Here is a 17,735-nt window from a genome sequence, read left to right on the forward strand (position 1 = left end):
ACTTTATCCGACCCAAAGGACTAAAAAAAATCTCACATCATCCGGCCTGAAGGACCAAAAAGAATCCTACATTATCCATCCCAAAATTTTTTGCTTTATCCGGCCCGAAGGACCAAAAAATCCTGGATAATCTTACCTGTGCTGGCTATCAGTTTGGGAAGGTAGTTCTTCCAGAAGGCACAGGGTTTAAGAAGGACCAAAAAATCCTACTTTATTCGGCCCGAAGGACCAAAAATATTGCTCTATCTGCCCCGAAGGATCAAAAAATCCTGGATAATCTTACCTGTGCTGGCTATCAGTTTGGGAAGGTACTTCTTCCAGAAGGCACAGGGTTTAAGCCTGGGTCCCCGCCCGGTTTGATTGATTGTGTGAGGTTTCAGTGTTGCCAGTATGGAAGTTTGAGATGCACTGTTGCCAAGTTGTGGCCGAGAAATTGAGGAAATTCAGGTTTAGTGTTCATAGAGATATAGAAACCAGAAAGGACAAAAAAAAAAAAAACAGGCTCAAATATGTTAGTTTTTTTTACCTTGATGTTTTTAGGGTAGTCTGTCAACACTTGTGGACAATAAATGAGCTTAAAGGTATTATTACCTACCAGGGGAAAAATCAACCCTAAAAAGCCTATGGTTTTCCGCTTTTACCCAATTCATAAGGGAAAGGGATAGGGATGAAATTATTTTCTCTACCTACCGAGCTAACACTGTAGATGCTGTGTACATTGTCACTGCCAAACCCTGGACATTCTATAAATACTCGTAGACATTCATTTAGATAGGGAGAGAAGGGAAGAAGCAATCATTCAGGAGGGAAAAGGGAGAATTGAAGGGAAGAAAGAGGGAAGGAGAAAGAGAATGGAAACAGTGTGAGTTAGTGACAGATAGATGATTCATGAAGGGGGAAGAGAAGCCGTGAGGGAGGGAGAGGGAAGGAATCATTGAGACCGGGAGGAATGGAAGAAGAGAGAATTGAAGGAAAGAGGTAGGTATCATTCTCAGAGTGGGAGAGATGAAAAAGGGGAACAATTAAGGGAGAGAGGGAGAAAAGAAGAAGAGGAGAGTATCCGAAGGACCTGGAAACAAACAAAGATGATGAAAGGAACAAATAAATAATAGTGCTTAATCACTTAATCAGTTTGGTTATACAGCGGGGGGATGCTGACAGTATACTTGGTGAAGAAGTGGATAATGAAATAGTTGCCCTCCTCCGTGTTCGAACCCATCAGGATGTTGGTCTTCTTGATCTCCTGGAGACAAATATGATGAAATACACAAATAAGAGTGCTAATTTATACTGCTCAAATCGGACTAAAGAGTCTAGCTGTGGGACTATAAACAGGGAGGAGAACAGCTAACCCTAACCAGCCTAGCTAGCTGGCAGTTTTCCAAAGGGTTCTCACTGCTTTTAAGGAACAAGTACAAGTCCTCACGATGGTTTACTGCGGTTCAGGACGAGCCAATGAAACATGTCTAGAGACCATCACCCCGGTGTATGGCAGATACAAAAAGATATCTGCGAGCCTAGTTAGCATGGTTGGTAGCGCGTCTGCCTTGTAAGCGCTAGGCTGCGGATTCGATTCCGGCCCGGGGCGGATTTTATCCTGAACGGGTAAGGTTCGTTCTCGGAACGCCTGGCTTTCTCCTATCCTCTATTCCTTCTCTCTTCGCTTTCGGGATGATAAGACCTTATAGCAGTTCCAGTTCCCTCTATCAGACCTCTTCAAATAATAGTAATTTAAAAAATGTAAAAGCATCGCCTTGAAACTTGGAACTTTCTCCCTTCGCTCATTAATTTACCTTATTGCGGAGGCTCTTGACAGGTATGTCCGTAAGAAACACCCCGTCCACAATGGGTACAAATGGGAACTCGCATATCCCCAGCGTCCCCCATTCACTGTTCACCATGTCCGTCGCGTTCACTTTCTTGAGACAATCGATAGCGTCCTGGATACGATTGCGGTCGTGCGGACATTTGAGTGCCTCAGCCAGACGGAGCCCTGCGGAAAAAGAAGCGGAAAGGTACTCTCAGCATGGGGTCGGTTGTCGTTTTTATAAGAGACGAATTTTTCTCGAGATAGTAAAGGGTGTCCCTATAAGACCGCTTTGATTGTGCAAAAAAGCATGGATTTCCATGGCAAAGAATAGATTTCTCACATGATTTGAGAAGTAAACATTCTGAAATTATGTTCTGGAACAATAATCAGGCAAAAAAATTCTTCAAATTTGATGGCATATTCGTTCTTTTTTGACAAAATTTTCGATTTTTTTTTTTTTTGAAGAAATCAGGCTGGATCTCGTTGATGCAGTGTTCAATTTCATGTTTCAATGATTCAGTGTCCCTATTCTATTCTACTCCATTATGATCTATCCCTATTCTATTCTATTCTACTCCATTATGATCTATCCCTATTCTATTCTACTCCATTATGATCTATCCCTATTCTATTCTATTCTACTCCATTATGATCTATCCCTATTCTATTCTACTCCATTATGATCTATCCCTATTCTATTCTATTCTACTCCATTATGATCAATCCCTATTCTATTCTACTCCATTATGATCTATCCCTATTCTATTCTACTCCATTATGATCTATCCCTATTCTATTCTATTCTACTCCATTATGATCTATCCCTATTCTATTCTACTCCATTATGATCTATCCCTATTCTATTCTATTCTACTCCATTATGATCTATCCCTATTCTATTCTACTCCATTATGATCAATCCCTATTCTATTCTACTCCATTATGATCTATCCCTATTCTATTCTACTCACCTCGCAATATACTCTCTTCCTGGTCGATAATCGCCCAGGGCGCTGTGGGGGCTCCGGACTGCATGATGGCCTGCGAGAATAAGTTCCGACTGAGTGGTGACAGGAGATGAAAGCTGACGGAAACCGCACCGGCCGATTCTCCGAACAGGGTGACGTTGTTTCGATTGCCACCAAAGTATTCGATGTTATCGTGAACCTGAGGAAAAACGTTGAAAATTTGACCTCTATATCAGTGTTTCCCAACCTGGGCGATGGAGATTTTCATGGGGGCGATGAAGCCTTAAGGGGCGATATGGGGGGCGATCAATAAAAGTAGCGATAAAGGGGGCGATGGCTATCTAGGGGCAAAAATATAGAGTCTATATCATAAATTTAGAAAATTCATGGAAAATTTTCTGCGAGAGAATGAACCTTGTCTGCTTAGGCCGGCCATTCACTATCAAGTAGACCTGAGAAGTCAGGCCTACCAGGTAGCAGATGGTGTATGGCAGCAATAATAACTCTCAGGCGACTTGTCAGGTCTACCTGATAGTGAATGGCCGGCCTTGGGATAAAGTTTGTGCCGGTCGGGAATCGAACCAGCAACATTTGAGGAGAGTTGTAAGGATTTGATTATAGAAAATGCGTATGGCATTGATCTCGCCTTGATCTTTAACTTGAGACTATATTCTATTTCGTTTAATAAATCCCTCTAGTCCCTTTTTAACACAGCAGGGCCGTATCCAGGATTTTGTCGAGAGGGGCCCGAATATGACTAGGCGGGTAGCTTGTCGCCAAATGGAGATTAAAACCCCCGTTACTATTGTGATTAAGACCTTGGCAGTTATAAATGAGCTATAGAAAATTATTAAGGGATAAATTTTTTGCAATAAAATTATGAAGGGACGAATTTTTTGCAATAAAATTATTACGAAACGAATGTCTATTATTCATGTAATTTATAGTTTTCCCGCCCTTAAAAGCTTTCTTTTTTCAAACCCATCTATTTTTTCCAACCCTGAGAATTAAAATTACATTTTATAAAATGCATTTCCGCCCCTGATTACAGAGATTAAATTGAAACGTACGGGTATAATAGCAGATCCTAGCCTGTACGTTTAGTTAGGCTTTGATTATACAGGGTTGGACACAAGGTCTGGTATACATGGGGTATCTTTGGGATAACTATGTGGCTTGTCTACCCCGTATATTTGACGGTAAAAACAAAATAAATACACATGTATCATTTCCGGCCCTTGAAAGCAAAATAAAATATTTACATATCCACGAAATTTCTTAATTAGCTGTTAGCTTGGAATCTTGGAAGGTAGCGTGTCTACCTTGTAAGAGCTAGATCCCGCGGTGCGGGTTCGATTCCCACCCGGGGCGGATTTTATTATAAACAGATAAGGTTCGTTCTCGACAGGCTTTACTATAGTACAGGGGTGCACAAACTCAAGGTGACCGCGGGCCGCATTGGACCTTAAATTGTTGGCCGCGGGCCGCATGAATTTTTTAGCTGTAAAATAGGTATAATTTTGTAGACAGCATCTAATCTTACCGAAGGTAGAGCGCCGCACCGCAGGCGAAATTTTTGAAAAATAGGTTGTAGATCAAATTCAGAAAAATAATAAGATCGGGCGTAAAAGAATTTTTTAATCAAAACTCGATTTTCTTCGAGTTCCTCTTAAATAAAACAGGTCAATCAGCAATTGGAAGTGGCTTGGTACCCAAGTTATTTAAGTACAACTTGTTGTGTACTTGTGTAGTCTGTAAAGTATTAAGTACCCGAAGTACCTATAGCTAGACTTTCTAGTGCAGGAACGTGACGGATTTGAAAATGAAAACGGTAATAGGCTCTTCACAAATGGCTCTCTTCATCAGGAATAGGTACTCCAGAGTGCTAGAGTGCTTCATCTATCAGAAATAACACTTCATATTTACATTCAGTAGGTATACTACTGTTTCATACATTCAGTCATATGTACTACTCATATTAGTGCTCCATGCGACAGAAAAAATGTACATACCTATATCTACTTTATGTGACTTTACTGTAGTCTTTGGACCAGCCATTCTCAACTTTTTTTTCCTTCTTCTTCTTCTTCTTTTTCTTCTTTTGAGAGAGAGAGAGAGAGAGAGAGAGAGAGAGAGAGAGTAGGACCTTGCGTGTAGTTTACATAACTGTAACTCACCTATTGGCTTCTGTGCGTACGGTATCCCAAGCCACGCATCGACCTGTTTCCCGGTCGGCGCGGTCAGCGTTATGCCGCGTATCCGCCCCTTGGTAGTTTTGACCACGAGCGGGTCCGAACCCGGGTCTCCCGGCAGGGGAGGCTGGTCCGCTTGCATCCGCATGGAATGGTCTTCAAGGTCATCGGGATCTTCTTCGTCAGATTCCGTGATGGAGATTTCGTCGTCAATAATGCGTTCACTCGTCGCGTCTGCATCCATCCTGAGGGAGAGAAAAGAGATTTCAGTCTCAGCTAGAGATGGGTAAAGAGTGAGTTATTTTGTATTGTTTTGTACAAAGCTTATGGTACCTGAGATCACACTTATTCAGTTTCTAAGGGCGGTTTCACACTTACCTCAAGTCGAGCAGGTTCTTGTGATGGAATATGCCGTCGGCGGATGAGAAGTCCGGCTCGGATAGATCCGACATACTTAAACTAAGGGCGGGTTCACACTTATTAAGGGCTGATTCACACTTATTAAGGGCGGATTCACACTTATTAAGGGCGGCTTCACAGTTATTAAGGGCGGATTCACACTTACCTCAAGTCGAGCAGGTTCTTGTGATGAAATATGGCGTCGGCGGATGAGAAGTCCGGCTCGGATAGATCCGACATACTTATACTAAGGGCGGGTTCACACTTATTAGGGCGGATGCACACTTATTAAGGGCTGATTCACACTTATTAAAGGCGGATTCACACTTATTAAGGGCGGCTTCACAGTTATTAAGGGCGGCTTCACACTTACCTCAAGTCGAGCAGGTTCTTGTGATGAAATATGGCGTCGGTGGATGAGAAGTCCTCGGATAGATCTGGCGACGGTGGCGACATCTGGTGTCGCGTATGACGTAACACAGTAGCGGACGTCGCGACGCTTAGCCAGACGAGTAGGAGAACCGGCGGACCCATTCTGGCACATACCTGAAACCAGAAGGTAGAAAAAAGGTCAGTAGTAATAGTAAAGTACCCATACTTGAAACCAGAAACATAGGTACCAAGCTACCAAGTCCTTAAAAGAAGAAAAATTAATTTTTCACCGCCGTTTGTATTTTGTAGACAATGACACGACTGCTACAATCATTAACTGTAGTCTGCGTCGTAGCATGCCTCTCATCAGATGGGCGAGAAAAGACACAATACTTCCCATATAGGTGCTAGGTCAACACGAGAACACCAAAGTAATCCGTTGAAATATTTTGCAACCGAAAAACGAGTACAAATTTTTGTCCATGATGAGATTCGAACCCGGGACCTTTAGTAACAAATTGTGCATATGTACTTGAAACCACAAAGTATGCCATGTCTGTAATAAGATAATCTATTAATGACATCAGGACCATTTCGTAAAGTCGTAGACCACTGAGCTTTCCAGTTTGTGTTGCGACGTGATAAGCACATTGCATACATACAGAGATACCGGGCGCTCATACAATGTCACTTCCCATGATCCTACAAATAACTTACCTATCCTAACCTCGTGTATGTATTGTAGGCAGGCGAGATTTTTACTCTCCTTCCTTCACTCTTTCCTCCTCCTCCTCCTCCTCCTTCTCTTCCTTCTTCTCCTTTTCTGGATCTTCTTCTTTTTTCTCCTTCTTCTTTTTAGTCCGTCCTTCCTTTATCATTACAATAGTAATAAAAAAAGGTATAAGGGACGGGCTATTGTATTCGCTTAATTTCTCCGCCTTAATTTATTTCTCCTCCTTAATGTATTTCTTCTCAATTTGTTTCTCCTCCTTGATTTATTTCTCCTCCTTTTTTTCCACCTTCTTCTCTCCTTTCTCTCCCCCTCCATACTACTGAATAATGTACACTTCACTGTGAAACAAGGTGAGGACTATATTATAAATGTTGTTTCCCCACCCCAGGAAAGGTAGCCACCCCACCCATCCACAAACGTTAATACCCTCCAAACCAGGACAAGCAGGGGGGGGCATCCCCCATCCATTAACAACGTTTATCCCCCCACCACAAGACAGGGGGCACCCCCTCCGCTCAACTAACATACACCTCATTCCAGGACAAGTAGGGGGATATTTCTCCCCTCCCACTGATGTTAATACTTCCACCCCAAGAAAAGTGGGGGGGGCACCCCTCCTACCCCACAGGCATATCATGATTCGCACGCATGTGATATCTCTGCTGACCTAGTGAAAGAGGTACCTACATGCACCCCTCCTACCCCACAGGCATATCGTGATTCGCACGCATGTGATATCTCTGCTGACCTAGTGAAAGAGGTACCTACATAAATATACCTACCTAGATACATAAATAGCTAGGTGTCCTAGGTAATATGTTCCTACAAACAGATCTATGAATTGGAATAAATTTTATTGTTATAAATTAAATTATGACCTGGTGAAAGAGGTGGCTACATATTGTTATACCTACATAAATATAAGTACCTACCGAGATATTGTATAAGTAGTAGGTACCTACCTAAAATGCTGATAAACAGGAGGGCACGGGTTCGATCCCAGCCAAGGTATGCAATTTAATCCCTAATATTGAGCGAAAATTTGACCAGTAGACAAAGGTAAGTCTACCTTGGTAAGTCTTTGAAAACTTAAAATCACCAAAATTCATACCTACCTACTTATGAGATTGATATATTCAGAAAGTCATGTGTTGAACTTGAAATTTGTAAGTACCTACCTAGTTATTTCATGTTAAGAATCAATTAAAAAAAAAAAAAAAAAAAAAAAAAAAAAAAAAGGGTTCCCGCGGGGACAAAGTAATATGTTCCTACTAACAGATCTATGAATTGGAATAAATTTTATTGTTGTAAATTTAATTATGACCTAGTGAAAGAGGTGCCTACATATTGTTATACCTACATAAATATACGTACCTACCGAGAAACCGAGATATTGTATAGGTAGTAGGTACCCACCTAAAATGCTGATAAACAGGAGGGCACGGGTTCGATCCCAGCCGAAGTATGCAATTTAATCCCTAATGTTGAGTGAAAATTTGACCACCAAAATCACCAAAATTCATACCTACCTACTTCTGAGATTAATATATTCAGAAAGTCATGTGTTGAACTTGAAATTTGTAGGTACCTACCTAGTTATTTCATGTTAAGAATCAATTTCAAAAAAAAAAAAAATTGTTGCCACGTGTGACCAAAGTTTGTATTGCACAGACAAATAGACATAGAGCGAAATGAAATTAGAGTCAAACGGAAAACTTTATGGGACTGTTCAAGCCTAAATGAGAAGGAAGGAGAGACGAGAAGAAGGAAGAGAAAAAAAAGGATAGAAACGAGGAGAAAGAAATGAAGAAGAGGGAAAGGAAAAGGAAGGAGAGAGGAAGGAGAAGGATGAAGAGAAAGAGAGAAAGAGAGAGAGAGAAGGAGGAAGAAGAGGAACAGGAAAGGAGGAGAAGAAGAGAGAAAGGAGGAGAAGAAGAGAGAAAGGAGAAGGAAGAAGAAGAGAGAGAAGGAAAGATGGAGGAAAAAGAGGCAAAGGAGAAGGAAGAAGAGAAGAAATAAAAAGGGGAACAAAAGGAGGAGAAAGAAACGAAGGATGAAGAAGAGGGAAAGGAAAAGGAAGGAGAGAGGAAGGAGAAGGATGAAAAAGAGGCAAAGGAGAAGGAAGAAGAGAAAGAGAGAGAGAGGGAGAAGGAGGAAGAAGAGGAACAGGAAAGGATGGACAGGAGGAAAAGAAGAGAGAAAGGAGGAGAAGAAGAGGCAAAGAAGAAGAAGGAGGAGAAGCAATAAAAGGATGAGGAAAGGATAGAAAGGAGGAGAAAGAAGTGAAGGAAGAAGAAGAAGAGAGAAGGAAAGATGGAGGAAAAAGAGGCAAAGGAGAAGGAAGAAGAGAGAGAAGGAAAGATGGAGGAAAAAGAGGCAAAGGAGAAGGAAGAAGAGAAGAAATAAAAAGGGGGATGAGGAAAGGATAGAAAAAGAAGAGAAAGAACGGGTTAGAGGAGGAGAAAAATGCAATGTTAACCCTTCATAAGAATTACCGTCTCATCACAGGCCAGCCAATCTATTTTTTTATTTTATTTTTTTATTTATTTTGCTATTTTAACAAATTCACAGTTTACAACATGTTTACAATAACAGATTATACCTACACATAATAATATACATGCCTACCTATATCTCGTACTCATTTGTGTGAGAAAATCAGAGCTCATTTGTGTGAGAAAATGTAAAAAAAAAAAACCAAAAACCAGTTTTTTTTTCTGGCGTTATGGTTCTCTGCACAAAATTTGCACCACCACTTTCGTGTTCCTGGCAAAAAGACCTTTAGTTTGATATATAGGTCGACTAGGTTTGGATAAATCCTTCTATGGGGACAGACAGAGTGACAGACAGACGACACCGAAGCGAATACAATAGTCCGTCCCTTATACCTTTTATCACTATTGTAATAATAAAGGAAGGACGGACTAAAAATGATAACCATTTTATGAACAAGATTTTTCTTCTAGACCACCTTGTATAATGTTTAGTTGCAGTAGAATATTAATGATAACCCCGGCTTATGCACTACTTGACGTTTGAGTCAGTCACGTAGCGTAGAGATGGGTAAAGAGTGAGTGAGTTGTATAAAGATGTACACCAAAGAAGTACTTCTATCAGTGGACTACTCAGTACTGTCAATGAGTCAGATCCTGAGACATGTAACTCACTGTTCAACTCTCTAGAAGTACACAGAGATAGGATCTGACTCATTGACGTTATAAAGAAGCCACAAAAAAATTATTACCCTCAGGCTGGGTGAAGTTAATAATAATAATAGTGCTTACACATGCCTACCTATATCTCGTACTCATTTGTGTGAGAAAATCAGAGCTCATTTGTGTGAGAAAATGTGAAAAAAATCCACCAAAAACCAGTTTTTTTTTTTTGTTTCTTGGCGTTATGGTTCTCTGGACAAAATTAGCACCACCACTTTCGTGTTCCTGGCAAAAAGACCTTTAGTTTGATATATAGGTCGACCAGGTTTGGATAAATCCTTCTATGGGGACAGACAGAGTGACAGACAGACGACACCGAAGCGAATACAATAGTCCGTCCCTTATCCCCTTTTATCACTATTGTAATAATAAAGGAAGGACGGACTAAAAATGATAACCATTTTATGAACAAAATTTTTCTTCTAGACCACCTTGTATAATGTTTAGTTGCAGTAGAATAATATTAATGATAACCCCGGCTTATGCACTACTTGACGTTTGAGTCAGTCACGTAGAGTAGACAAGGGTAAAGAGTGAGCGAGTTGTATAAAGATGTACACCAAAGAAGTACTTCTATCAGTGGACTACTCAGTACTAAGTCAATGAGTCAGATCCTGAGACATGTAACTCACTTTTCACTCTATAGGTACAATAGAACAGTTGCGCTTACTTGGGTGATGTTTCAAAGTCATAGAGCAGGAAAAATGAGGATCAACGGAATTTTTCTTTTTCTCCGACTTCTAGATCCCGAGATAAATCGATTTAAAAAATACCGGTAAATCGTGAACTTTGACGTCACGGCATACGCTCCCTCTAGATCCCGAGATAAATCGATTTAAAAAATACCGGTAAATCGTGAAGTTTGACGTCACGGCATACGCTCCCGTAGTGATGACGTCACATCAAATGTCCCAGCAAAGCTCCCTCGCAGGCAACACATTAATGTGCTCGTGCGCATACGTTTCTGCGCATTTCTTTCTGCTCCTTCGCCAGCGCGCTTGCATACTGGCGCTACCTAACGAGGCAACTGCCTGAAGTCTGACGTCACACATCTTTGAACTCTTTCATTAGAACGGAAAATGAAAATTGAATTTTCGACCTTTTACAGTCCCATTAATATTAAATTTTCTTCTAATTGATTGATTTACCAATTTAGTAGGTTGATCTATTTTAGTTCGTATAATATAATAAAGTAAATTGTGATTTTGCAGAAACCAAAAAATTATAGAAACAAAAATGAAGAATACATAATATCTATCTAACTTCTTCTTCTTTCTTTCAGAAAATAAAACATTTCCGTGATGTCATGGGATCAAAGGGCTAATAAATGCATAACAACATCTTTCTCTTTTTTCCCCCCCTTCTCCATGTAAACAGCTGCATTATGTATGCATTGGATGCTACGAACACATTTTTTTTTAATATACAGGGTGATCTCCAACTCTGTCTACAACTCGCATACTCGTAAGTGGAAAAATACTCGTAAGTGGAAAAATATTGCCCTTTCCTGGAGGCATCAAAACTAGACCCTTATCAAGAGGTTTGATAAAAGAAGAAGAAGAAGAAGTAATGGTTAAAAAAAGGTCAGTAGTAAAGTACCCATACTTGAAACCAGAAGACATGGGTACCAAGCTACCAAGTCCTTAAAAGAAGAAAAATTAATGTTTCACCGCCGTTTGTATTTCGTAGCAATGACACGACTGCTACATTAGACTTCTGTAGTCTGCGTCGTAGCATGCCCATCCCGTAGTATGCCTCTCATCAGATGGGCGAGAAAAGACAAAATACTTCCCATTTAGGTGCTGGGTCAACACGAGAACACCAAAGTAATCCGTTGAAATATTTTGCAACCGAAAAACGAGTACAAATTTTCGTCGATGATGAGATTCGAACCCGGGACCTTTAGTAACAAATTGTGCATATGTACTTGAAACCACAAAGTATGCCATGGCTGTAATAAGATAATCTATTAATGACATCAGGACCATTTCGTAAAGTCGTAGACCACTGAGGACAAAAGCATTGAGCTTTCCAGTTTGTGTTGCAACGTGATAAGCACATTGCATACATACAGAGATACCGGGCGCGCATACAATGTCACTTCCCATGATCCTACAAATAACTTACCTATCCTAACCTCGTGTATGTATTGTAGGCAGGCGAGATTTTTACTCTCTTTCGTGTGTATTCTACGAATTGGCGTTTGTGTAATTTTTTGTGTTGATTCTGTGAATTGACGTAGGTGTAATTTTTTTTTTTGTGTGTAAATTCAGTGAATTACCTCGTCACTGGTCATTGAAGCCCAGATTATGTACCTATTGAACTGAGCTAAATAATCACACCTGTTACTTACAGGTGCGATTATTACGACTTGGTCAAAGCAAAACCACTGGCGTTCCTGACTTGTAAGTGCTAGGTCGCGGGTTCGATTTCCGCCCGCGGCGAATTTCATCCTAAACAGATTTAACTCTCGTCCTCGGAACGGCTGGCTTTCTTCCATTATGTCCTCTTCTTCGTTTTCAGGACGATAAGACCTTCATTGTTACAGTTCCCTCTTATAGAACATTCAAACCTCTTTTAAAAGCATTCTTTTAAGGTGGATAAAAAAAAACTACATGGTCCCTCCAGAAAAAGGCAATATTTCAACAATATTTTCGACCTATAAAAGGTCTTTGCTGTTCCATTATTTCCCGTTCTATCCTGTCCATCGTTTTTACAGTTCCCTGTTCCCTCTATCAAACCTCTTTGAAAAAATCTAGTTTTAATGCCTCCAGAAAAAAAGTAAAAAGGCAATCTTTTCCCACAATATTTTCGACCTATACCAGAACTTTTCTGTTCTACATGACTATCAAACCTCTTTGAAAAAAATTAGTTTTAATGCCTCCAGAAAAAAAGTAAAAAGGCAATCTTTTCCCACAATATTTTCGACCTATACCAGAACTTTTCTGTTCTACATGTCCCCTTCTCCATGTAAACAGCTGCATTATGTATGCATTGGATGCTACGAACACATTTTTTTAATATACAGGGTGATCTCCAACTCTGTCTACAAACCGCAAAATACTCGGATGTGGAAAAATATTGCCCTTTTCGGGAGGCATCAAAACTAGATCCTTATCAAGAGGTTTCATAGAAGAAGAAGAAGAAGTAATGGTTAGCCATCAGATTTATTTTTCCCCCAAGAGGTTTGACAGAGGGAACTGTAACGACCAAGGTCTTATCGTCCCGAAATCGAAGAAAGAAGGAACACAAGATGGGAGAGAGCCAGCCGTTCCGAGAACGAAGCTCATCTGTTTAATATAAATTCCGCCCGGCGGGAGTTGAAATCACGACCTATCACTTACAAGGCAGACCCGCGACCTAGCACTTACGGCGAATGGAGGGTGAAATCCCCATCACCAAAAACCTTAGCGGAGTTCTATTCGATTGTGACTTTTTTTTCTGTCATCAACTCATCATACGAAATTTCTCTTTGGACTGGCAGCGGGTGTGGTAGGGGACCATTGTCCAAAGAGAAATTCGTATGATGACTGAATTATAAGTCACATAAAATCGAACACAACTCCGCTATAGCTTTTTTTTTGTTGAACACCCTGTATATTTACAAGCACGAGTGCAACGTAGGGTAAACAGGGGTGACTTGGCACCGGCTCAAGATCGTAGTGAAGGGTTACTTGGACCGGGTCCAAGGCTTGTGAGACTTGTGTCATATTGGGCTTTTGGATTTGAAGGTAATTGGGGCAGTCTGCTGATGTAACATATGGAGGACACAGATGCCAGTAAATAATAATTGTGTTCTGGAGCAAAATCTTCTTCTTCTTCCTATTCCTCGCCTTTTCCCGTGTTCGGACAGGGTCGGCGTTTTTCGGCAGCCTCTCAATCAGACCTAGCTAGGGTGATTGCTTTGGGCTGACTTTTGATTTTGGCAAAACTTTTAAGAGTGGACGCCCTTCGCACTCAACCTTTGCTATTTCTTTAGCAAGGGGAATTTCAGGCTGGTATCCTCCCTGTTTACAATCCCCCAGCCAAACTTAGGGCTAAGTAGAGGAACTTACCAATTTGGCGAATATCCTAAGTGAGTATAGTCAGGTAGTTTCTATTCAGTCTTCTGAACACAGGTTATGACAGCCATGGTGGCCCTGCAAACGTCAAACAAAGACACGAGAGTTAGACAATAGAATAGAATATACCCTGTTTATCCTGCCAGAATGAGACTGAAAAGTCCCTTTACTCCCGCAGTCTAAACAAGGTCTCATGTATTTTTTTATAAATTAAAACCTTGCTTAAATTAAAAAAAAAAAAAAAAAATAGACATGTACCTACAATAGATATGTACCTACAAAAAGAGAGCAAAATATAGTTTATTTAGTTCTAGAAGTCTAGAACCCAAAAACACCTAGTATGGGTTTCACCGACCTTCTTTTCAGCCTCAAACAGCCTGTTAGCTTAACAACCCTGTTAAGTCTATTATGCGAATCAGATAGAACGTAACTGGTTGTTTAACAGGAGATCTAAGGACTGAAAAAATATTGGTGAAATCCACCCCTAATCTAAATCTAATCTGGAAATTGTCCTAGGGAACCAACATCACGTGTTTGCCCCCACGGTCACCCGTCCAAAAACCAACCACGCGCAACGTAACTTGAGTGAATAAGTGCTCCGTTGGGAATTGCCGCTTCAACGTACTATTGCCGCTGGCTAGGAACTCTGTTGAACCCGGAAAAAGTTGTACCACGAGCAGTAATAAAGTTTATTGTTAACATTCCATTGAGTGACCTCTTTGGTTTTGTAAAACGGAACAACGGAACCTCTTTGGGACGGAAATTAGGTCAGCAACAGTGAATAAGTGATCCATTGGGAATTCAACGTACTATTGCCGCTGGCTAGGAACTCTGTTGAACCCGGAAAAAGTTGTACCACGAGCAATAATAATGTTTATTGTTAACATTCCATTGAGTGACCTCTTTGGTTTTGTAAAACGGAACAACGGAACCTCTTTGGGACGGAAATTAGGTCAGCAAAACGCCGTTTTATAGTCGTTTCCCAAACGGCCACCCCAGGAGGGCAGGGAAATTTATTTTCCAAACGAAGGGCGCACAAATAAAACTAAAACCTCCAAGGATATGTTGCGGTACCAGCGAAAAATAAATACCTTGCAAAAGTAGAGCTTATGCAGAGGCCAGGGCAGTATTTAGAGGTTAGAGGGGGCCCGGGTCCCCCCCTTGGGCTTTATTTTTGCTCCTTTAGTATGGGGCGGACACTTAGAGCTTAGAGGCTTAGGTGTAGGGCAAACAGCCCAAGAGGATTTGTTAAGCTTCTATATGAAAATGGGGCTGACTCCGAAAATTTGGACCATTCCCCCGGTATATCATTGCATTCATCGCCCCCCTCCCTCGATAAAATCCTGGATACTGCCCTGATATCTATTTATGTACATATACGGAAATTCGATTATTTCAACTTTTATAGAGAACATCGATCATTTCAAGATTTCAACTACCCTCGGTCCCAATTGGTTGAAATAATCGAGGTTCTTCGACTGTATATCAAGAGGAGATACCTATAGCTCCTGCCAACCTCACATCAGGGCCATATTTAGGCGGTGATCCTCCCCTTGTCACGGGGTAAACACGGGGTGACACCCTCCCCTCCATCAAATCCTGGATACGGCCCTGACAGAGACTGTTATTCTACCCTCGGTCCCAATTGGTTGAAATAATCGAGGTTCTTCTACTGTATGTCAAGAGGAGATATAGCTACTGCCAACTTCACAGCAGGGCCATATTTAGGGTGTGATCCTCCCCTTGTCACGGGGTAAACACGGGGTGACACCCTCCCCTCCATCAAATCCTGGATACGGCCCTGACAGAGACTGTTATTATAAAACGTGCAGTACTTATTGTTGTGTTTATTTAACTACAACATGAAAATTTTCTGGCCAAGTGTCATTTTGAAGGCACAGTTGACCATGACCCAGTCATGTTGGCAAGGATACCTGACTGGTAGCAAACTCTCAGAGTATTACAAAGGTACCAGGTTCGATTCCGCACAGAGGCGAAGTTTTTTCGACTCTGTGCTTGGAACACGGGGTACCCACAGCCTCGTGAGGACAAGTGAATAGCTATTTTAATTGAGCAACAATAACGGCTTAGATAGTCTCAATTTTTTTCATTTTTTTCTTTTCTTTTTACCAGACAATATCAATCATATGGATATTTATTTTTCTTTTTTTTTACTAACAAGGATAGGTATCTTATTTTTCCAAAATCATACGAATGAGTAGCAAATTCTTGGTAGGTGGTAACAAAAACAAACGACCAAAGACCAAATTGGTACAAAAATACACGGTCTTTTGTCCCCCTATTAGTTACCTAATTATTAAAATTAAATTAAACACAATATATTTGTTGATAAATTTTACAGATGAATTTACCCCTTGCCAAATTCAGGAATAAATTCATCTGTAAAATTGACAAAAATGGTCAGAAAACATGATGGTCTCTCATTTCCCATTTGGCCTATTGTCCACTTTAGAAGGTTCCCAATATAACACCCCTTTGGAAAAAGGTTGGTTTCGGGGTAAAGTTATTAGAAAAAAAAAAATAATAATAAAAAAAAAAAATACTAACAAACAAAATTTTCGAGGGCAAGGGACAAGATACCTTTCGTGGAGAGAAGTTATTTCGTTCATCCCCTCTGATCTTCCTCTTCTTTTCCTTTCTCTCAGCTTCTTCTTTCCATTATCCTCCCTATATTTTCTACTTGGGATTTCCTTCTGTTTTAGCCCGTCCTTCCTTTATTATTACAATAGTAATAAAAAAAGGTATAGTGGACGGGCTATTGTATTCGCTTCTGTCCCCATAGAAGGACTTATTCAAACCTGGTCGACCTATATATCAAATTAAAGGTCTTTTTACCAGGAACACGAAAATGGTGGTGTACAATGTCATCCAGAAAACAATAAAGCCAAAAAAAAAACTGGTTTTTGGGGGATTTTTTTCACATTTTCTCACACAAATGAGCTCTGATCTCGAAATTTGTCGCGACGACCTATAAACTCAAAGCGAGAAAGTTATTTTAAGACCGGTTTTAACGTCACCTATGTTAAGCTACGCCGAGCAAGGCCAATAAATGGATGGGTGACTTAAACATTATATTGGGAATAAGAACGGACTCTAGTCTTGATTTTAAATCATTACATGAAAGTAAAATCGAAAAATCAAATCGAGAATAATAATAAACTGAATATTATCCAGAAAACAATAAAGCAAAAAAAAAAAAAACTGCTTTTGGGGGGATTTTTTTCACATTTTCTCACACAAATGAGCTCTGATCTCGAAATTTGTCGCGACGACCTATAAACTCAAAGCAGGAAAATTTTAGATAACACTCCAGTCGTTATTTTAAGACCGGTTTTAGCGTCACCTGTGTTAAGCTACGCCGAGCAAGGCCAATAAATGGATGGGTGACTTAAACATTATATTGGGAATAAAGGGAGAACGGACTCTAGTCTTGATTTTAAATCATTACATGAAAGTAAAATCGAAAAATCAAATCGAGGATAATAATAAACTGAATATTAAACAAATTAGGTAGGTAGGTACATAGGTACTGATTTTCTCTAATCACGATCGAATAAACTACGGGCTAAAAAAATCCCGGAGGGACGGGTCCAGCTTGTTTCTTTTTCTTCTCTTCCTCTTCCCCCTCCTCCTTAATTTCAAGAGTTATTTTACCTCCCTCTCTCCCTTCCACTGTTCCTCCGGTAGGTAAACACTCGAGAATATAATTAGACTCAATACCATCGGTAGACTACTCGACTGCCAAAGAGAAAGACGAGGGTTCGATTTTTTTGATTCTTCAGAAGCAGTTTTTTTTTTTTTTTTTTTTTTTTTTTTTTTTTTTTCTGATCGTTCAAGGGCTAAGTAGAGGAACTTACCAATTTGGCGAATAACCTAAGTGAGTAGGTATAGTCAGGTAGTTTCTATTCAGTCTTCTGAACACAGGTTATGACAGCCATGGTGGCCCTGCAAACGTCAAACAAAG

General features: G+C 40.4%; 1 protein-coding gene across 1 annotated transcript; it reads right to left on the reverse strand.

Moving 5' to 3' along the window:
- Window positions 1-283: 283 nt before the first annotated feature.
- On the reverse strand, window positions 284-17,735 carry LOC103517589 (acetylcholinesterase-like; the record flags this gene model as incomplete). Its single annotated transcript, XM_008482634.2, has 8 exons — window positions 17,629-17,735; window positions 5,743-5,915; window positions 4,956-5,215; window positions 3,499-3,596; window positions 2,782-2,977; window positions 1,794-1,993; window positions 1,143-1,243; window positions 284-408 (listed from the first exon to the last, which is right to left on the reverse strand). Coding segments are annotated over exons 2-8 (1,141 nt in total), but the record flags the coding sequence as incomplete, so codon positions are not given.

Source organism: Diaphorina citri, unplaced genomic scaffold, assembly GCF_000475195.1.
Source record: "Diaphorina citri unplaced genomic scaffold, Diaci psyllid genome assembly version 1.1 scaffold1901, whole genome shotgun sequence".
Lineage (NCBI taxonomy): Eukaryota > Metazoa > Arthropoda > Insecta > Hemiptera > Psyllidae > Diaphorina > Diaphorina citri.